The 22,979-nt window shown below is 38.6% G+C and overlaps 1 protein-coding gene across 3 annotated transcripts in view; it reads right to left on the bottom strand.

Moving 5' to 3' along the window:
- Positions 1-22,803, bottom strand: part of COMP (cartilage oligomeric matrix protein) — a 35,197-nt gene extending 12,394 nt beyond the window's left edge. The window contains exons 1-4 of one of the 3 annotated variants that reach the window (XM_085315356.1): positions 22,480-22,803; positions 18,379-18,537; positions 3,581-3,828; positions 1,115-1,200 (exon numbers count right to left, since the gene is read on the bottom strand). In XM_085315356.1, coding sequence (XP_085171482.1) covers positions 1,115-1,200; positions 3,581-3,656 — 162 coding nt within the window. In that variant the 5' untranslated portion in view covers positions 3,657-3,828; positions 18,379-18,537; positions 22,480-22,803. Of the gene's footprint in view, positions 1-1,114; positions 1,201-3,580; positions 3,829-18,378; positions 18,538-19,109; positions 19,246-19,476; positions 19,767-22,479 lie in introns of those variants that run through there. The other 2 variants (XM_085315355.1, XM_085315354.1) reach the window with 2 other exon arrangements.
- Between the last annotated feature and the right edge of the window lie 176 nt (positions 22,804-22,979).

Below are 22,979 nucleotides of genomic sequence, written 5' to 3'. Positions count from 1 at the left end.
TAGGTCAGGAGAGTAGACCTAGCCTTTTATTATTACTCCTTTTGCCATCCTTATAGTCAATGTCTCAAAATGCTGATTCAAGGAACATTAAGTTTTAGAACATCTCTGCATATATTAACAAATTATGAACTGCCACTTTGGCTCTCCCGTGATATATGTAAATTTCTTCTCCAAATGAGACTTTTCTTGAAAGCACCGTTGAGAAAAACGCCATGGATTTAAAAAAAAAAAAAAGTGTCAAGAGAAAGAACAAATATAAAACCTGTATGGAGAAGCAATGCTAAGCTGGAAGGGAACACTGGAAATCATTGCTCCAGGCTGCCAGGAACCATGTCTGACCTGATTCCTAGTAAACACTGGGTATTTATGCAGCAGCCTGAAATGTGAGAATAACTCAATGCAACAGATGTTTTTGCAGATTAGAGGCCGCCCAGTTTGCACTGGCACAGAGACCTGTCTGCCATTCCAATTATCTGGCAGGCAGAGGCTGCTGCCCTCAGCTCCCAGAGTGGATAAAGGGAGAATGGAACCTTTTTCTATACTTAGAAGAGCTGACCAGACAAACCACCATCTCCTCATTAAAATGGGAAAAGAGCTAAGCACCCAAGAAGTTCCAAATTCCCTTATAAACTACTGGAGCCAGACAGGTTTAGGATTAAAGTGAAGAGAAAAGAGTGAATACAGAGCTTGTTTAGTCTCCATATAAATTCCCTTTCCAGGGCCCTAATAGATGGATGAAAGGTCTTCGCCATCTTCCAGGTTTGGCCTCTCTACTTCTTTCATGAACCCACAAAACCAAGGAAAAAGTGACTTGTTTTTCCAGTTAAACATATGCCCACTGTATGCACATTTTTTGTTGTTAAAATTTTTTTCTCTATTTACGCTGTTTTTCAACAGATATGCTTCCAAGCAACAAAATCTGCATTCAAATGATTTTACTTTATCCCAGAATTACAGATCTGATTACAAGACCATCTTGTGATCCTGATCTTCAGAGCAATAGAATCATTTTACCTAAAGCAAGAGGCCTTCCTATTCTACAGCTCAGCACATAAGGCAGAGGGCTTGGTGATCTCTCCTGTGCAGCAAGAAACTAGGTCCCTTACTCACTTACCTGCTGTTTCAACAAGTCTCGAACTTCCATCAGCACACGGTTAGTTTCTCTCATCTCTTCCAGCATTTCAGGGCCAACTTCACCTCCTACCAAAAACACATTGGTTGGAGGAGGAAAAAAAACCTCACATGCACACCTCCCCCACACAGAAGAGCCATTAGCAGCACAAAACAACTGATACAACAACCTCAGTTTAATACTAGAGATAAGGAATCCTCCACACCTACCACTCCCTCCCAGTTCCTAACTAGAAATTTGCTAGAAGCAACAAGATCACAAGATCTTGCACATAGGTTAGAATTTGCTCTGGACAGGACAGACCATGATAACCAGCCATGCCTGTCATTCAGGTAGGTAACAGTTACCCTTCAGCAAACAAATCGGTCTGGCAGTTGTGGCAGCTGTTAATCTGGCATGCTCTGAGCAGTTCGCACATAGGAATGCTCTTCTGCCAAAAGCAGCAAATTAATAATTCAGTGCTGTAGAAGCTACTAAAGTGAAACTCTTTGCTGAGTCTGTCCCAAGCATGCTGAATGTGGAAAAGGAATGGCACATCAGCCATTGCATACCCTGGTTTCAAATAAGACATAGCAGTCTTTTTTCTAGTATGAAGATGGGTTCTTTTAGGGTAGTGGMAACTTCAAATTGCCTTGCAGTAGCTTTGGGCATTTGCCTCTCAATGCAAAATTGCAAAAGCCTGTTTAAACTATGCTCAAGAGAAGATACAAGTTGCCTTAAGAGGTCATCTAAGGCAGATTAGAAGCTAGAGGATGGGAGTGAAAAGTCTCGTTAGAGTTGCCYAGTCCTTTGAGACATGCTAAAAGTCTAGTCCATAATTTTCAGCTTTATTCAAGAAGAATAAATGAATATAGCTAACTATATTTCTAGAGACATGCAAGTTTTAAGAAAACCTGAAGGTTTAAAAACCCACAGGCAGATGAAACATGACAAGAAGTTCAACCGATATTCTCCAATCTGACATGAAATGAGAAAATACAATCTCATTTCTCTAAGTTTTTCTAGATCAGCAGGTCCTCTTGATACCTTGGTATAATTTAAACAGCAAAGATATGACTGGAGCTCACATATCTACATCAGAACTAACTTCAGACTCACTGATAACAGTATAGCATTGGCAGCAGAACTCTGCACAGGGAAAATATAATCCAAGAATCTAGATAAACGATCATCTCATACTGAGATCCATACCGTCATGTCTATCCTGCTATCAGTACTCATTCTAGCTATTTTAAAGCTAGTGTTGATTCAGCTACCATTAACAGAAGTCATGCCTTGATTACAGCTTAAGTAAACCTTTATAAAGCGAGACACAGCAGTATCTTCTGCAAACAGCACTGATTGYTCCGGGGAACATTAGCTGGGTTTGCAGGTCTACTTCCTCTGAGCATGCAGAATTTGCTAGGATCAGAGGCAGGATGTCAGTCCATACTACTGACTTGGTACTGCAATTTAGGCATTCTCACTTGACAAATGAGCCTGAAAGCCTGGTAGATCTTCCCCGCACAGAACCAAGGTGACTTGGTGAATATTTGTAACCTCTCCAATATACTTTGTTTTGGTGACTAAACTGAAAGTAACACAAATGTGCTATTCTAAGACAAAAAATAACAAATGAAGTGACTTTTCTTTTTATTTCAAATGAGGAACATCCACATGATTTCTAACTTCAAACAGAGATTTTGAATAAGCTCTGCATGAAGGCTTCAGGCAGCTTCTGTTATACCTATGAAAAAGTTTCCATCCCTAGCAACAAGATGCATTTTAAAAATAAAGGACTTGGATGTTTTTAAATACTCAGATTCACAAAAATGGGTCAATCACTCAAGAACAATTTCCAAAGGAAATTTGCATTTGCAGACGTTACTATGCATCCTTCTTGGGCTCATTCTGTAAGCACACACGCACACACACCTGCTACATGGTCTTTCAAGTCAGAATCTGCTGGATCTCACAGGTCCTCCTGCATTTGAACAATCTCCTAATGAGCTGTTCAGCAAAGGAGAACTATTACAGCAAAATTAGAAGGGGTGGGTTCCTAGAGGTCAGGGTTTCCCTAAGCTCCGTGTACACAATTAGAGAGAATAGCCAAGGATTCTGCCATAGGACACTCAGTATCTGCTGGGTGTCTAATTTAATCACATGCCAAATGCAGATTAACATAACTTTATGATCTGTAATGGCCTGCCAGAGAGAGAAAATTACCATTTGCCTCACAGTATTTTTTCCCCATTAAAAATCATCACTGTTCAGAATGGGGGAGAGGAAGGAGGATAACAGTCTTAGACTGAACATTTACAGTTCAGCTTAAGGTTTCATATGAAACTACAAATCTGAAATATTGTTGCCAGGCTTCAGCAGAMGCAATTGAAACTTCTTCATTTCCCTGCTTCAAAATAGAATTTACATAGCAGTCCAGAAAGCATAGAGATAATTAAAATTACTCACCTGCTCTTCTCTGTTGACTTGATAAAAAGGGACAAGAGAGGCAAAGGAGAAAAACTAAGGCTAGAGTTGAAGTCATCTTTGAATCTACAAGCAGTCTGGATGTACAGGCTTCTCTTGCAATGAATTTTAACCTGCAGGTTTGCTTCTGCTCCCCATTAGTGTCTGTGGTTTGCTATTTATGAAGTTGCATTCCTTCCTCTGAAGTTCTTATTCTCTGATGCTGGACGAGGGGTGGACGTCATTTCTGGCTGCAAGTCCACAGAGAACGTTACAAAAGTAAACAATATGAGAAAGTCATCAGGAGCAGTTTAATTTTTTTTTTTTTTAAGACCAGCTTGCACCAAAATAGGTCAGAAAATTCCAGAATTAAATGAATTCTTTTGGAATCAGAGTTTATTTCTTCTTCATAGACATGGGATAGACAGATGATTCATAGCCATATCCCTCACAGTCTTTTCTTTCTAAAACTGCTCGCAAAAGCCATGGGACATCTGGACTTCACTAGAGTTTCAGAAAAGGCTCTTTAAACTCTTAAGACAGTTTTACCACTCATGCTCAGGGGTAGAATTATTGAATCACCTTTTAATTTCAGAGAAGAGCTATCACATCTTATTTCAGAAATGGATCAGCCAAGTGTACTAGCCCGTTAGAGGTTGATGTTTTTATTATCCCTCACCCTATCAAGGGGTTTCTAGGGGCAGGATGTGGCATAGCAGTGACAGCATGAAGGAAAGGTAAGCTTTGCTGTTTCTTGTCTGTGAAGGAATGAGTTTCAATCCAACACTCTCCATCAGTCAGTCTCAGTCTAGCACTTTCCATCAAAAGACACAGGGCAGATTGAGAAATCCATGTAGAGCAGCCAAAGAAAACCTGTCCATACAAGAGTCTTCAGCTACTACATCAAAGAAATTGCACGGATAACTGTAATCTGTAAAAAGGTTAGTCTGAGGAAAGAAAGACCAGTGAAATTCTTGATCACATATTCTCACTTTTCAATTGAGAAATGAGGTAGCACGATGATCATACAATATCCTTGGAGACACCACAAACAGGAAAGCCCCAGAAAACAGTAGCTCAGTCTTTAAACTTTTATAGCAGCAGGATCCTTGGATATTTACATGAACTTTTTTCTAGTTTTGACTTTAGAGACCTCCCATGTTCAGGAAGAGACTTCTCATCCCTGTGGCCATGCACAGTTTAAGGGAGACTGTGCAGTCTTGTATATGCTGGTGAGCATGCAAGCCTGTTCTCCAGAGAAAGCCACCAAATATTAGTTTTATATTATGGGAATGCTGCAACAGATGGATTTTACATTTTCTTGCACCAGAGTAAGTTTGTACTAAAAATAAAGTTAACTTACTCATGTTAACTAGGTGGCCTTCATATGATTCTGCTTGTCTAGAACACATCATCTCATGTCACCCACARTGAGTGACTTCTTGTTGTGAACTCAAAGGTAAAAATCAGCTTTATGTGTTTGTTACTTGTGGTAAATGTAAGCGGTTTAGCTGGAAATCAGAACAACTGAGTTTCCCAGTTCCTGGCATTTCTGGGTCCTTCCTGACAAATCCAAACCATGCCAACTTATTACTAAAGAAATGATAATATTATTTCTCCTAGTGATGCTCTGTAAAATATTTGTATTTTTTACTTTATAGCAATGAATGGAATGAGGAATGAAAGATGCACTTTTACCCACTCCACAGAGACTTTCACCTCAAACAGTGGTCGTTGTTGCCCCTCCACCTTATGTTTGACATGCTGTTGTCAAAACAGACACATTCATACTTTGCAGACTGCTTAGTCCAGGACCTTTCTGCTACATGGCCTGCAAAGGAGCCTACCAGTACCTGCTATGGTTGTGGAAAATTTTAAGGGGAAAGCACATTATTTCAACAGAAGCCTGAAAGGTCATTAAAGGAAGACCCTTGCAAAATGTACAGAAAAACTCCATTTGTTTCAAGTGGAAAGAAGTCATAAAAATCCAGAAAGAGTTGCACTCATGTGGAATGAGGACTGTACAAGGGTCAAATGTGAGGTCACCTTGGTAACAATTTACATCAGATTTGCTTAGTGTGGCTATCCATATAGACAGATAAGACTATTAAAATCTTGTGGTTCAAGATTCAAAATTCAAAAGCATTCAATACAAGGCAAATAGAACATGCCAGAGGAATAATGGTGTTTTCTACTATCCAAGTGAAAAATTACTCAATGTTTTTTGTTTTTAATGTTCTGATACCAAACAAACAAACAAACAAAAAAAAAATACCCTTGATACGGTGCTTGAAAGCCATGTTGCTCGGTTCTACTTAAGTCCCTCTTTACCTTATAGCCAACCTGGACAAGAAAGGATGAAAACTGCTGTACTTCTTTTTTTAAAGAAAACCCTCATAACCCTCAGCAAAAATTAATACGGGACCTCATAGTGACCTCATAGTCAAAGAATAATGCTTCTTATTGCTCACTTAATCTAAGCAAAATGAAGCAAAGCATATTAAACCTAAATCACACCAATCGTAAGTGTTTGAACAAATAGGTCTTCTGCATATGAAGGCAGTGATCATATATCTCCACGCTCTTTTYTTCCAGAAACCCAAGGCCATTTCTCTTTGGTTTGCAATAGTTTCTGGAATCACTTCTACTCACTGATGGTAGCAAAATAACTGTACAAAGAAAAATGCAGCTAGATTCTACACAGCTTTCTGGAGTTGAGCAAGACACGGTGTCTCCACAGGGTGAGGTCATTCCTACCCTTATTTTCCTTGGAATCATTCTACTTCTTTCTATATTCAGATCTGAGGGCTAGAAATCCCTGTAAATCACTGCTCCAACACAGCTTAAACACACAGTAGCAGTTCAGAAAACATTCGGCTATTTTGAGGGGCCTCCATCTGTTTAAAAAGGAGAAATTAAAAAGAAGCTAATATATCTTGAACTTGTTATTATCTGATGTGGAAAACATCTTCCAGATTTGTTAATACCACTTTTTACAGTATTACCGATATGAAAAAAAGTGAATAGTAGCTAGTGTTTATTTAGGCTTCAATGTAAAWTTTTTTTTGAACTCTGTATAGTGCCAGGTTAGTTGCACCTTTTTCCCTGACTGCAGTTGACATCACAAGTGAAACTAGCACATAAACAAACAACAAAAAGAAAAGCTCATACTAGTTTAAAGTTTAAATATTTTCCATCTCTGTGTTTTAAACTAATGTTTGCCAAGTGAAGGACAAAAGTCAGAAGGAAAATGTGATTTTACAATCTTGCTAAGGTCAAATTCTAAAAATAAGTGAAAAATACCTACACCCTCTGAAATAGTATGCTAAGTGTTTTACAATGTTTCTTACACACTTAGGGCCATAAGAGAACAAATCATGTAAAAGATGACTGGAAGGGACTTCAATAGTCATCTTCTCTATTTCTTCCCAATATAGGATCAATAGTACTTATGCCATTTTTCAGAAAGGTTTCTCTACCCTGTTCTTAAATGCCTCCCCTGACAGAGGCTCCACAGGCACCAGGCAGCCTTCCAATGCTTTACACTCTTACTGTCAGAAAATCTCTCTCAGGGACACAGTTTAAGCCCCTTGCTTTCCTTATGCACCAGGGACATAGGGAAGAGATTAGTTCCTTGTCTGAAGGATCATGTATTTGAAGACTCGCATTTCAATTACTAGACTTTTCTACAAAAGCATGGAATGTATGTAGCCTCCAAGTTTYATACATCCAATATAGAAAAGTAGAGATTTAAAGTTATCTGAACTAAATCATAATCAGTCATGATTTTAGTTAACTGTCACCATACATAAGCTATCACTGACACAGAAGATACATTATTTRTTCTACAGAACTGCACTATTACAACTGAAGTTGAATCAACTTGATATATTTATGCAATACTCATTTGTATTTCACTCATTAGCAACTGGTTGATCAGTAAGAAACCTAACACATCAGAATTTTACAGTTCAGTTTTTTTATCTTCTACTTATTTTGAATGCTATATTCAAACACTTGCAAATTCCTAAGATATCAATTGTGGAAAGGACTGGACAGYGAGAAGTTTGATGCCCAAGAGCCAACAGGCTCTTCAGTTTTGTCCTACCTTTCTAGGATGTGCTTCCAGCAAAACCAAAATCCTATTATTTTCATGAGATTTTGAAAATCATAGTTTTACAGCTTGATTATGTACAAATACTTATTTCATCCGTTGCTAAAACACAGTCTCAACAAACAGGATTCCTAAATGATCTGTACTTAGAACTATGAGTCCTGAAGTAACAAAGTTCAGGTACGRTTTTTAAACAGTAGCACCGACACTTTATAGAAGACAGATCCATTATTCGACATAAACACCTAGAATAAAACAAGTATTTATATATAAACTCCACCAGTGAACAGGTAAGAATAGCCCCTCCTTGCCCAGTATGCYTCATTCATTGCAAGATGCAGTATTCCTGAAAGGCTGTGCTTCGTTACATGTTTGAAAAGTAACAGCTTGCCACAGTCTGGTTCATGTCTTCAGCTTTAATTTCCTTAGAAAAGCAAGATACAAGGTCACTGAAGACCTTGTAAGCACTTTTAATATTTCTTCCATTTTAACCAATGGCAAACTGCAATGACAGAGAATCAATCATGCAAGACATAGTGAGTGCCTATGACTTCATTGTGCACTATGTTAACTCTATCATTCATTTTTCGTGTTGTTTTCTATCAGTTAATGGAATTTRACTAATATCAGTAAAGCCATTTACACAAGTTTAAAAAAAAGTCACACAACTCACTGTGGCAATCAACAAAATGACATAATGCTGGACCACAACCACAGTGTCACAGCAATTGGTACATTGCGACCTGGAAGTCTCCTGTGAGCAAGCTGTTGCTTTATAGCACAGAAAGTAGCACCATCCTCAAAGTAAGGTTAGCGTTCCAAAAGCATCAACTTTCCCGCKTATTCCTCCGATACTATTAGAACTGACTCTTTCTTTTCCTTTTATTCACTGAATGCTGAATGGGGAAGAGAAAGGTGCTAGACTGAAAATTTCCAAGTGTATCATCTTCTGTATCTGGACAGATTCATTATGCCTCTGGACCTGACCTAGGAAGCTAGTACTAATTGGAAAAAATTGCAGTCCCACAAGCTTCATCTCTCTAATCAGACCTCCAACAAGATAACCAATTTGTAGCGACCATAGGAAAGCTGAATCACCCAACAACTTTTTACTGCCACAGTACTTTTCTGAGGAAGATAGCTGTTTTACAGACGTGAAGCAGAATCACTCAGAAGTTAAGCAACTTGTGCTAGTTTACAACGTGGAAGTGAATTGAACCTAGATGCCCAAGGCTCATGGCAGCACTATATAAACTAGCTTTCTTCTCTGAAGGTGATGAGGGAGATAAATTTTCATTTACAAACATCAGCATGTAAAGATACCAAAAATAAATGCACACACACATCTATTGGAATAAGTGACACTATGTATTGTCTGGGCAGCCTCATTACCATTGTAATTTCCTGACCTTTCTGGAAGTGGCATATTCTGCCCTTATCAGCTGAGAGAATGACATGTAATGATGTAGAGACTCAGAGGAGCATCAGCAAGAAAAGTGATACTTTCCAAGAGGAMAAAAATATCAAACAACCAGTACTTCAGCAAATAAAAACTGCATAAGTGAGCAGCAACAAAACCACCATTCAGTTTCATCAAAGACATGATACTGAACTTCAAGGATTCAGAGAGCAGCAGGAAGCATGAATGAGGCTAATCTAGACTGGCTACTCAAGCCCAGAACATTACTAAATGCATGAAGGAGAAAGACCTACATTCTAACTCCTGCATTTTGTCATGGAACAGCAAGAGCAGCACTACTCCATGATGGGAAGACAAACCAGGAACCAAGAGAGACAAAAGTATCAGCAGGGCAGTGGCCCCACTCACCAGGAAACAGTCACAGTATTTGAGCAGAGAGCAGGGGACCTGTAACATGTTCCATCAACAGTTCCAGACAAAGAGAGGTGRCAGATCAGGTTCATCCAGGGAATACAGTCAGGAACAACAGGAGATGAGGCCAGAGACAGAGATGTATACAGGCACACTACAAGTAACTCAGGCCAGGATTAAAGTTCTAGGCCTGAGTTCAACTGTAGCCCCAAAATAAAGCACAGAGTATGTGGAGTAGAGGTATTGGGTGAGGCTAGTCAGCACATTTAAGGACTATTAGCACACTCAGCCCTGACTTGTTTAATATGGACCTCTCTCAGCTGCACCAGATTCAGCATACTCCTTGCAGAACACCTAAGAACAAGGAAGCAAGGAGTGGGTTTCTGCCCTGATTATTCTCTAAAGCCCTGGAGTTTTTCTCTGTTCAAAACAAAAATCTGATATAGTTGAAGATAAACAAAAGATCACCCTGGATGTTGTGCTTTATTTAAAATACATTCTAGTACTTCTCAGTGGCTTGATAGATTTTGATACTGTAATTTCTTTGTCTTCTATGGAAAGATTGCAGCATTGTCAAACATTCTGCGTTTCTGGGTCTCACGCTGATAATCCTACACTTTCCAAAATGCCTCAGACATGGTGTCAACATAATGCTATCTGAATAAAACTAAGACACCTGGCACTAAAAAAACTCTTTACAAAATGGAGGGCAGGAGGCCAATCAAGGAGATTTTATAAGCCCCCAAATTTCCTATCAGCCCTTATTCAGTTTTGTTTTGCCTCTTATTTAAGCTGCCAAAGACAAACTATGAGAAATTAGAAGCCCAAGGGGTGGAAAAGCAGTGGCATGCTCAGATCAAGAAGAGCTGTCTCCCATCTTTCCCTTCCTCTCACTGTAATGAGGCTTACAGATGGGGGTGTAAAATACTGCCAGAGCTCCTACTCCCCACCGCCACCCTGCTCAAAACTATTCCCCAGCATATGTTGTAATCATACACCCAGGAGGGTTGTTAAAGGCCTTACAGGAAACATCTCACATTTTTTCCTTTACTATTCATGCCATTTTCTATTATGGACAATAAAGACTTCTAACATTGGATTAAACTCATTTGCAACAATGAGCTACTATTGCTCCAGGAGCCAGTGGGAGCTCAGACTCATTGAGGGAACTGGGAATAATTAACTGAATTGTACTGGAAAAAAAAGAGAAGACTGAAGGCTGTTTTGACCAGGAGAGATGCAAACTGATGCTATGGTTAAGCCATCATGTCTCGCTGGGAATTATTGTTGGGAGTATCATTAATGCTTGGAGTATGCAGTTTTTCTTCAGTAAAACTGCTTTGGCTGTGGTCTCCTTTTCGGATTTCTGCTACTAAAGGACACCTCCCAGAGTCATAATGACAATAACACAGCTTTACTGGATTGCTTTCACTCCTTGCTCAGTATGTACTAAGTCACTTCCCAAAACTCTTAGGGATGGCAAAGCTTAAAAACAAAAGCTGTTCTAAACAGGCTGCCTTTTCTTTTCCCATAAATGATCTATATAATCCATCCCTGTGGTCAAACCTTCCTATTGTGTAATCTAGGGGTCTTCAATAATAGTGTAAACAGGAATTGTCTCATTACAGAAGGGACTGGAAGTGCTCAGGGCTCTGAGATCACACATGTAGGTGGGCAGACAGCATGTACAGTTTTTAATGGTCTAGGGACCTCTTTTAGGGAGCACTGACTTGTTTTTGATCATTTACCAAAACTTATTAACTCAAGAGAAACATCTGCTATTGACCCCTTCATAGGCAGGATATTGAACTTGAGGAACCCTGGATATCTACTCTGATATGTTGCTGGAACTGTCTAAATATGATTAGTTCAGTAGCTATACATAAATGCACATACTGTGTATAAATTATACTATTTCTGTACCATATATACAAATATTACACAGACTAGTATTTGCTGTCCTCAAATTACTGCCTTCCAGCCACAAGCTGGCACATGCCATTAGTCCTTTACCATGCAACTTCAAAAAAAGATCAAGTTTCCATACTGCCTTTCAGCAAGGAAGATCCCAAAGAACCTGACAATCTATTCATACCTAATACCACCAGAACATAGACACCTTTGGGACTGAGCACTGCCAAATACATAACAGAGTGCAGAACAGCAGAAAGAAGGAAACATTTTGGCTTGAGACTCCAGAAAAAAAMCTCCCTTTTTATGGAGACAGCCAAGGAATGGTTAGCATCCATTCACAGGAGACAGCACTGTACTTTCTATGGTCRGATCCCAAAGACCCACAGAGAAAATCTGAATTTCACAGTTTATTCTACCTCAGAAGTGGTAAGTTACCTTTTCCAGCATGTTGGATCAGTAATTCTATTAACTATGTTCACATAGACCACAAAGCTGTCTTTTCTGTGGACACCTCAGGGGAACATCAAGAAATTTTCCATGCCAGAAGTTATATTAAGCAAATCAGTTCAGGCCTCCTGGACACATACAGGAAAAAGCTGTAGCTTTTTAATAAGTGTTGATTCAAGATTAATGATAGTTCTCTTGACACTTCCGCTCTCACTGACTGTAATTGGAGCCATTTTTAATTCTCATTTGCTCATTTTCACATAACCTATCTAAATCAATTAGATCTACTGCTTACATTAAAAATAACACCATCATAAAACAGAAGGAAGATATCTATCATGATTTAACAGCTGGAAATAAGCAAAACTAGCACCAAGCAATCAGGTCTTTTCAGGACACCGGTGATCAACAGACTACTACGAAGTACTATGTAAAAATATAAACTGCAGTCAGCTGTTGCAAGAGATGTAAACTCTTCCAGTGCTGAAAATGAGAATTATCTTGTACAAAGAAGAAAAGATAGATAACACTGAATTAACTTAATCTCCTTCACATCATCACTGGCTGAGGGGATGCTGAAAGAGCTAGRTCAGGAGTCTAACCATAGCTTTCTCCAAATTCAATTCTTCAATGGATGGGTGAAAGAAAGAGGCAAAAGAAGCTAATCACTAAATGCAATACTCCATACTTGAAAAAAGACTGCGGACATAAACCCAGTTTTAAAATGAGTAGTTTAATACTTGCATGCAGAAATATGACTTCTTCTCATGCAAGGGAAGTGAGAGAGAAAAAAGCCTAGGAATGATGATGAAAATTCTTCTGGTGTAGGGGCTTTCTTCGGTTGCCATGAAATCAAGATGACTAGGACATTTATGGAGGGCACAAAGACYGGAGGTATACATGAAGGGCTGATAGGTTGTCAAGGCTGTACTCGAAAGTTGTCTTATCCATATGCAAAATGAGAATCCTGAATATGAAAAAAGGTTTAATATTTTAGCAGAGCCTTAATATTCCACAAAAAAAAACATTCTTCCTCTCATAATGGTAGTAGAGCAGAACATTGTCTCTCAAAATTTTAAGATCACACCCCAGTTCAATTCTKTAGTGACTTTTGTTAGATTTTGAGCAAACAAGAATGAGTCTCCTTCCTGGAAACTCTTTTTCAGGCCTTTATTGCTTGTCCCCAAAATCTTGACCACAAAAGGACATCCACTCAAGGATGAGCAGAGATTGATAAATCTAGTGTCTTCAAGACAAACTCCATTATATCACAGTATATCTTCCACACTGCTGTCCCCCTTCCAGTATTTGCCTGAGGCATTCCATAGGCATTCTGTCAAAGATAATTACAGCTGTCATAGGAATGAATAGACAAAAATGTTCATAGGCCCACGCTGTGGAGGTGGGGAAGGACAGTTACTGTCCTCAGAAGCAGGAGCACTCTGTCTCTCTCAAAAGACAGATCTCATCTGATACAAAGATGAGGTTTCAAACAGAAATGAGAGCACAGACCTAAGCAGCTGTGCGCTTGTCCACATTTAGTTAGATAACGTTAAACACTCTGCTGCAAAAGGCCCCCCACTCAGGCTTCAAAGCAGATAGGTAATGCTCAGAAATGTTATCTGAGTTGCAGCTTTCTCCATGCTGAGGAGTATGCCTGTGTTACCTGGCCTAGACCAAGAGAAAGTTATTAACAAGTAGAAGTCAAAAGAATTAATTCAAAAGGCCTACTAATATTACAGCAGCTTMATTTATGAAACTATCTCACCAATTGCTTGTTTCACTGACTGTGGAAACAAAGAAGCTAAGTAAAGTACTGGCTACTAAATGCATGCTTTTCCTGGCACAAAATACTGTCAGTTTATCTTATCACACATCTCTTTTCACGTGCACATTTTATTTTCATAACCTTTGAGACATTACAGATTATGTCTTTATTTGAAATCTGTGCTTCTTTGTACATCATTTATAAACTCAGAGGAAAATTCAACATCATCCAGACTACGGCTTTTTTTTCCCCCCTAGAGAAATGGAAAATTGGCATGCATGTACACAGGCTCAAAAGTGGTGGGAATTTCTCCAGAAAGATGGAGTCTGGAGGCTGATCCAAACCTCTTGAGTTTTCAAGAAAATATCAGACTAGAAATCTCAGAGGAATGAACTGGCTCCAGAGATTTCTGGCGATTCCTTTTCCTGGCCCCACCCAGAGCTGAAGAAACAGCCACAAAATCTAACCTAATCTTTTTCACAGTATTTTTCAGTGTCATGGACTGGGTAAAGATTCAGAGTAAGTCTTTATTTCATTTAAACTGCTCTTCACATCCAAAGATTGCAAGGACACATATTCTGACCAGTTGCAACAGTCACAGAATTACTCTAATTTTAATTCCACATGGAAACTAGAAACTTGGTCCTCTGTATTTTTGCAACGCTTCCTTCAACAAAGGCCAATTGCTTTTGGCTAGCAGAACAGTCAGTTTCTTCCACTAACCTTTACTCAAGCCAAAACACTTTGGGTGTAAGCGACATTGAGTTCCTGAGACAATAACGGCCAGAGAAATACCTATCATGAGAGTGGAATCCGAGAGCTCTCCCTGAACTGCAGCTGCCTTGCCTCTCCTTGACATCTTTTCAGTCTTTAAATGCTCTCTGCACAAGCCATTACACCCTTCAACATTTCTTCCAGGAAAGTGCACACAATTCCAGGAACCCCACGCCTCAGGTGAATAAACTGCAGCCACAAAAGCAAATTTCTATTGGCAAGGCAGGAGACAATGTTGAAACTGTGAAGGTCTCTATATACAAATGCAGTAACGGTTACAGTGAAGGCCTACTTTTTCCAAGGAAATCAAATATCAACGCAYGGTTTGCATAGGAGATCTTCTAGAAAGACTCCACATGTCTAACATGTCTAACCCTGCATACTCAGCAAAAACTGATCTCACTGCCTGAGATCATTTGCTGGCTTCAAGTCACGTCTAGGAGTTACTCCTCACACAGTGGGAAGAAACATTGTTCTAGGGAGATCCAAGTTTGACTTCTAAATCTCCCTACGAAATAGGAACTTTGGCCATTTAGCACTGCAGGTGCTCCCCCCCACCCCCCTTAGATGAGGTTTGTGGTGGCCTCTAGTGGAACATGGAAAGAATGGTATAAAAAAGAAAAAGGAGTGAGGTATGTGCAGCCTCCTGCAAAGCTGACCAGGTCTTCAGCTACCCATAGCTGAATTCAGTGAAAATTTGTTAAAACAATATGTCCTTGCTAGTAAAGGGTTAATCTCCAGACTACCACCCCCCTCTAGCCTGACAGTGGTCCATCAGTTCAGACCACTTGTAGCTCCATAACTGGGTCATAGTATAATGAAAAAGACCTCCAATAATACAGTTTTAAAATAATATTTTTGAAGATTCCTGATGGTCATCAGTTTATCAAGTCCACAGGTATGCGCTGTGTTTTGCTTCATCGTTTCTGTTTCCACAGTCCTGAGGGGGCAGATGCAGGGTTATCAAATGCATTTGATTTAAGCCCCAAGTGAATAGTTTAGTATCAGTCTTCTCAGATCACAGCAACCATCCATTTGTTCCACTATTCCAGCTAGCCCAAGATTTAGCTTCTGACTTCAAGACTCATGGACTGATCATAAGTGAATGCACTATTTGACTGGAATTATAATCTTCCTGCCCTCCATTTTCTAATAAGCCCTCAAACTCATAGAAAATATTGGGTTATTTCCCCTGCCACTCCTCAAAATTGTTCAATATAGTTTTTCATCCTTGACCTTGCATATTTTTACTTTCCAGAAGCTGTTTATTACTCTGTGCAAATTCTCCTGCTATAGAAGGTCTTCTGTRTCTTGGCTAGTAGCCTTGTGTGGCTCTTGATCCAAAGCAGTCCATTGCTCAATGTTTAATATTACTCTTTTTGTTTAAATGACATCATTACTAAAGCGCTATTTAGAATTACTGCTCTGCAAACCTTCTTCAGATCCTTTTTGCAATCATCTCTTCCAGTAGAGTCATACACTAGTTTGCTGCCAGAAAGGTGGCCTAATGTTAATATTTTGCCCGAGACTGGCACATCACTTACTTGCCAGAAGGTTTCCCATAGCACCTTTGCTCTGCTTTCATACTTTAGCTGAAATCAAGGCCATAGGATGTAGTTCAACAACATTTCATTTTCTTAATAACATTTTCTAACAATTGCATAAAAGGATTCTGTGTTCTGGTTTCTTCCATATGACATATGGCTCAGGGATTTCCAGACCAGAATTGAGAAGCAATTTGAAAGCTTTTGTTTGTTCATAAATCAAACACACAGCCCCAGTTGCAGAGTGTCCAGACTTCATGATGGGTTCATAGGTTTGCCACGGGCCTTGCAGGAATTAAMGCAGAGTACACTTCTGTTATAGCGTTTGTAGCAGCTACTGACACACTGAATCTCAAAATCTACTAAAATCTGGGACCCCACTGTCCTCTTCATCTTTTCATATGCTCCGTTTGATGAAATTCCACCAGTGGCCTGGGTACATTCCCAAGGAACTCACTGACTTCTGGGAAGGCATTACACAGCTACACTGTAACCATTCATGACTTGTGTTCAGTACTGGCTTGGTTCCTCTTCAAATCCACAACATTTTGCAAGGAAAACATTCTTTCCACTTCAAGTAAACCTCTCCAACCTGAAACTAGTCTGGTTGAGGCACACAGTCTCTTCTTGCCCTGCACTCACCCTAAGACATAAGAAATATGGGTTTTCTAATGGGAAAGCTTCCATGTTAGCAAGGCTATTGTGACACCTTATACATTTGCTCTCCCTCAATTCTAGATCTGCATTTTCTCAGGCAAGAACTAGAGGAAAAACAATTGTTAATATTACTAGTCCTACCTGTAGTGGTTACTATAGTACRGAAGATCTTACATTTAGTGTTTTCTAAACTTTTAATATATACAATGGGAAGAAAAGGACTAGTTGGTAGATTTTGTATTTCACATCAAAAGGAACTGACATGTCTGTGAAAAAGCCAGAGAGAATAATTCTTGCAGAGTAGTGACTGGAAAATTAAATGGTTGGTATTTCAGGACAGGGACTATCTTGGTTACAAGTGTCTAGTCTAACAGGAATCTGAACAACTAAGTCACGTAGCCACATTATATGGTTTAACACATGCTCTTACATCTATAACTTTCAGAAAATTTTAGACACCTACCAGCAACACCCAGAAGGCAATCTAGCTAATAACTGGATTGCTTACATTATTTCATTTTTAAAAGAAGTGCCAAATTAACAGACTTCTCTCACAGCAGGAGGAAGTATTCACTTGGAACATATGTTGAGAATGGAACCATGTTATTCACTTAAACAAATAGCAAAGAAAAAGACAGGGTGGGTCTCAAAAAATACTGCTTTTCAAACAACTTGTTTTCTTAAGATCCTACTTACAAAAGATAGCCTCACATTTAACCCTGGGCAAGTCACACTCCCCAAAGTTAAAAACATGTTTGTAAGGCAGTAGAGCTTTAAGAAGGAAGAAAAATGTTGCTGCATTGGAAAACATTTTGCTAAAACTCTAAGTATTTATAAATTAAAATGAGGCACCAGAGATAACCTAAAAATCCACCACTCTTACTTTTTCCCCACTAAAACAGAGGGAGACACACCAATCCACAAAATTCAAACACACATCAAAACTGTTTGTGAAGTACTGGATTTCACATTATACCAAAATAACCTCATTGCTTCTCTCTCTGCCTAGGAAAACTGCCAGAAATTAAAACAAAGAAAGATGTACTGTCTTTTAGTCAATCAAGAGCTTCAAAATTTGTTTTTAAAATAAGATAGAACAACAGCTGTTTTGAAGAAATCCCTTTTAAAGAACTGTTRATGCCCCTTTACAAACAGACTATTTTTAACAAGTCTGCTCCCTCCAGAACCCCTACAAAAGAAAGTCTTAATAAGCAACAGTAACTCTCAAGTAGCTTCTTGAATATATCCATCAATTCCAGCAAATTTTTCTTGSATTTTAAAACTGATGACTTTTTGCCAGCAATCTTAATTTTATGACCAGTTATAAAGAAGTAGCTCTTTTCATCCAGTATTTCTGCTACCAAAAATTGTGCACAAAGTCAGAAGCTCTGTTCTTAAGAAGTTTTTCCCCCTACATTARTTCTTTGAATTCAGATTCTGTGTTAATGTGGCATTATTTAGGACGAACATAGTCTTCTGACATTCATACTCATTCAGCTACTTTCAAGGAGTGAGAGCTATAAAGGATTTAAATATATTGGGAGGAGGAAGGATTTCAAATTCTAAAWTAAAACAAAATATTTTTAATTCATATTTTAATATGAAATTACCTTTTCACAGTTTATTACTTTTTAGTATCACCTTAGCTTAGACAGTAAAGGAAAATTGGTTTGTAGCACTGAGTTTATGACTAGTTTCATTTAGTAGCTTTCATATACTGCTACAGTTACATCTTTTTATGGTATTCATTACCTTGTATCTGAGTACCTTCACATTCCCATATTACAAGCAGAACCAGTCAAGATCACTGAAGAAATTTCAAGATCTTCTCTTCCTTCTCCTTTGTTGTTTTAAGCCACTTATCCATGACTGGCTTTGGGAACACTTTTTACAGCCACACTGCAATTTAGCCTGCAGGTAAATCAGTTGAAAGACAGAAATATTACATAATTTGCTGAAGGATGAAAGAGTTGAGATTCCCCTAATAATGAGTGATGGCCTATCTCTGTGAATTTTCTRTGGTACATTACTGGTATTTCTGAAATCAAAAATGGGTTGTATTTACTGTTGCACCCAGATTTCTGAGACCTTAGAGAAATTTTTACATTTGCACAGTATTTCTCTGCTGTGTGTTTAGTTCATGAAAACATTCCACCCACTAAAGGGCTTTCTAAAAATGACCATTCAATCTAATGCTACTTGACAGAGACTTTTTAATGATATGGTAAAACACTTACAGAAACATAAGCACTAAGGACTGAACTCTGTAAAGTTATAATAAAACAAATCTTCAGTTCCACCTTAATCAGAGCAATGCTTTCTTCCAGAACTCTTCTTTATAAATCATTGGCTCTGTACAGATCCCATAAACAAAGCAGCATGCCCAATTAGAGATGCCTTTGTCTCCTCATGGCTGGAAGGAAAGCTTTACTGACATTAGGGATTCATAGACTGCATGTGCTTAAATACACATGATGCGTTACCTTCRATCTAGTGCATATTAGGATTGTGCTTTTTAATTCCACAAGAGTCCAATAAACCTTTCAACATCTACTTAGGGTTTTTTTACAGTCCTCTTATTTCACGAAGGCATTTATATGAGATCTGTTCTTATGATATTTGCATCATCAGCCATTAGTTCCTGAAAATCAAATACAAGTAAACATAATCTTCTTGTCCAGTGCCTATTAAATGCTCCAATTTGTTGATCCAATAGCTAGCGATGGAACAAAAATACAGCCAGCCCAACCACTCCCTGTCCCGACACTATTACAGACATTCCAGTAGGAAAAAGGTCAGGAAAGATTGTGAAGTTCTGGGAAAACATCCATTTTAGCTATTAATACTTACTATCACATTTTATAAAGTCCATGAAGCTTTTTAGAGATTATTTGGGATGAAGGAAGCTATCAAAATGTTATGATCCCAGAAGATCCTTCCAAACAAAAGGAAAATATATGTTGCTATGAATCTGCATAAAGCTGTTCTCTTGATTTTTTTCCAATGTTATGTTAGCTTTCCTTCTATGTCCCTCTTGTGGTGACTGAGCAGAAGTGTAATATCTGCAATGGAATGGCTAGTTCACAGCCTTCAAAAATTTTTGCTTTGTTGCTGCATTTTTGGTGCTTTTTTCATTACAAGATTTTCTCTTTCAAGATTCTTTGATATTGAAAATTTCTCAGTATCTTCTGACAATCAAATATTTTTTTAACAAATATTCTCTGCTCTTCCATTTTCTAGTAGCCAGGCTAGGTAAAACTCCAAAGGATTTTCACTTGAAGCTTTGTCTTAGGAAAGAGAAAAACAAAGAGAAAAGCAGAGAGAGAAGAACTTCTAACACGATGAGAGTTACATCATCATTAAACCAAAAAGAAAAAATAAATAGATGCTAAAATGCAGATGTAAGGTGACAAAACTGGTAAGAATGCAAAGTGATTAAATATGCATAATAAATTTACTGATTACATTTATAGTTCTATATGTTAATGTATTGCAAAATCACAGCATTTATTGTATATAGATGTGAGCATTTCTTATGAATTCTTTGTCAAGAACATGTGATCTCCATTTGCAAGATATCAGATAATATAAAAATGTGCTTTATATTTGTTGTCCCCTAACCTGAGATGTTTTATCCCAGGATAAGAATACTTGATTTTTTTAGCCAACCCTGTTATTTAAAGTAGCAGCTCTGCAAAGATTTTTTCACATGCAATTTGATTGGCTCTGAACCCTTTACGTCATCATGACACTTCCTAACACTATCTCCAAGGCTTGGAGTTTGCAGAGACCAATCGCTCCACTCTTTTTTATAGCAGCTTTTTTTCACTCTTCTCTTGTGTAGTCCTGAATGGAGGATGTTAGCAAATCCCAGCGCTAATGTGTTTTGGAATTGAAATGAGTTTCAAGGAAAATCCTTTGACACAGCTAATTATTCTGAGACAGGATTGTATTATTTCTATCAATAGCTAAACTGCAGTACAGATCATTTCTACACTTACAATCAAGAGGAACCTTCAAGATAAACAGCTTAAACATTCTTGCTCACGGAAGCAAGTAAAAAGCATCTTCTTTATATTAATCCGTACCTGTTCTTTTGAACAGTTTCTTACGACTAAGTCCTACAAATTCTAGCTTCTACCYATGCATAAAAATAGTAAAACACCATAATTTTCACAGAGATTGTGTTCTCATTTTCCAAAAYGTTATTTTTTTAGATTTCATATTGAGCACACAGCAGTAAAGACCAATGACTCAGAGTGGCCATCCCTCTGCATGAATCAAGATTTAAAAGATAAAACTTCTACATTAGATAAAACACAGCTCACAGAAACAAATATTGTCCAGGAAGCTTTGTAGTGTAGCCTGGATACATGTTTTATCTCAAAATACACTGGAGTAATCCACAGAGTTTCTAGCATGCAGTGAACTATGATTAAACAATTATGCCATGAGAYACAGATATACCCTCTTCAAAAGTCATGTCTCTATATTAGTATAAATGCCTTAACCAGGAGCCCAATGGCTGCAGCTAATTGCCAGCTTAATCTAGCTTGCCCTTCTCAAAACATATCAGAGTGAACTATAGGCTTTCCACACCCAACTCACTGTGGTTTTACTTTTTACCTGTGTAACAGGGAAAGTGAACCTCCTGGGGAGGGGTGGGGGATCCACAGAACCTCTTTGCAGCCCTCCAATTTCAGCACCTTAGACAGCAGCGTGATYCTGTCCGAGGACACAGCCCATGTTGCTGGGACTTTCATACTGCAAACTGAATTTAGCTTCTGATGACGCTACAAGCACAGGACCTGCAATTTTCTATATGTTTTTCAGCTAACATCTGTTTGAAAATATTCTTATTTTCCATATTATGCAGAGAACAGGGGAAAAAAAAATCCAGGCAACCATTAGCAACACATCAAAACTTTGATCAGCATCCAGAACTTTTGAGAATTCTGTAAACCAGCCAAAAGTTGAAATATGTTCTGTTTATTAATACAAAATTGTTTATATCCCAAGCAGCTTACATGATTTTATAAAGTTCTTCAATTCTGTTTTCATCCTAGAGTTTAAAATTTTCTCACAGTTATACTTTTCCTTGAACAATAAAACAGTTAATTTCCAGTTTGCTTTATGGAACTATCTATTTGATTCATCCTCTGAATGTTTTCCAATGAGATTACAGGTGGTTCTTAATGCAGTTGCACTMAGGAATCAAAAGAGTCTGAACATTCAGGCTGTCCTGTAAGACTGCTGAAATTACGAATTACGTATGACTTATCTTGATGTCACCATGCAAAACAGCAGCTGATGCGGCAGTTGTAATTCCAGAATCATTTTTTTCATTCTGCTTTTTGGTTTTACTGGTTTGTTTGCCTAACCTACTTTAATCTGAATCTTGAATTAGGATACTTATATAATAAGTTACTGGTATAGTCCACTCTTTCATGGAGGCTTAAAGCTAAAGAGGAATTAAGATGGTTGGTGTGTGGAAGTGATAACTCCTGTATTCTATTTTTTTTTTCAATTTGGTGCATAATATTCCCAGGACAAAGGATGTATTTCAATCTTCAGCCTAACAGCTGCAAATCTGGTACCACATATAGTTTTGGTTCCAGGCTTTATCCTACACCAACAGCAAGAAAGATAGTAGAAAGACAGTACGTATTTGCATCTTACAGTTGTCAAAGTCTTTAGTAGGAAAAAGGGACTGAATATCTAGCTTTTCACATCAGCGTTTTTCATAACGCAGAGATTATCTTAAAATAAGATGTTTTCTTCTAATAAAAGGATGTTGAAATGAGGACACCCAGATTTTTTCTTTATTTATGGGTAGCAACATGTGATGCTCACCTTCTCTGCAGCGTCAGTCATTCACCTTCCTTGACCTGGAGGAATCTCCATGGCCCACTCCATTACCCCCACCCTGTAGCAACAGAGCTTTCTAGCCAGTGCTACACCGTTAAATTATGACTATTACGAGTATAATAGATATTGCAGCTAGAGCAGATATTATTATAATAGCAGAGCTTTCTTAATCATGACATCTTTCTCAAAACAGACCTAAAGCCCGCCACATAACTCTCCTACCCACTCTCTGTGTGACCCACCGCACTCATTTCGAAAGCGGGAACGTGAGGCAAGGCTGCTGCAGAAACAGCGCCGACAGCTCCAGGCTCGTAGCGGGGAGGGAGCGGTGAAGGACCCCACGTTGCCTCCACAGGGGCACACATCACCACAGCTCCCCTCTCCGTGTCCCCCCCCCCTCCAGCATGGGCCGGGCACCACCACAGCCCCTTCCTGCCCACACAGGCCGCTGCCTCCACAGGGGCCTGCCGCAAACCCCCCCCCCC

This window comes from Rhea americana, unplaced genomic scaffold, assembly GCF_003343005.1.
Source record: "Rhea americana isolate MKP2758 unplaced genomic scaffold, rheAme1 scaffold_428, whole genome shotgun sequence".
NCBI classification, from domain to species: Eukaryota; Metazoa; Chordata; class Aves; order Rheiformes; family Rheidae; genus Rhea; species Rhea americana.
Note: the sequence above shows the minus strand (reverse complement) of the source record. Positions and strands in the feature narration are given on the sequence as shown.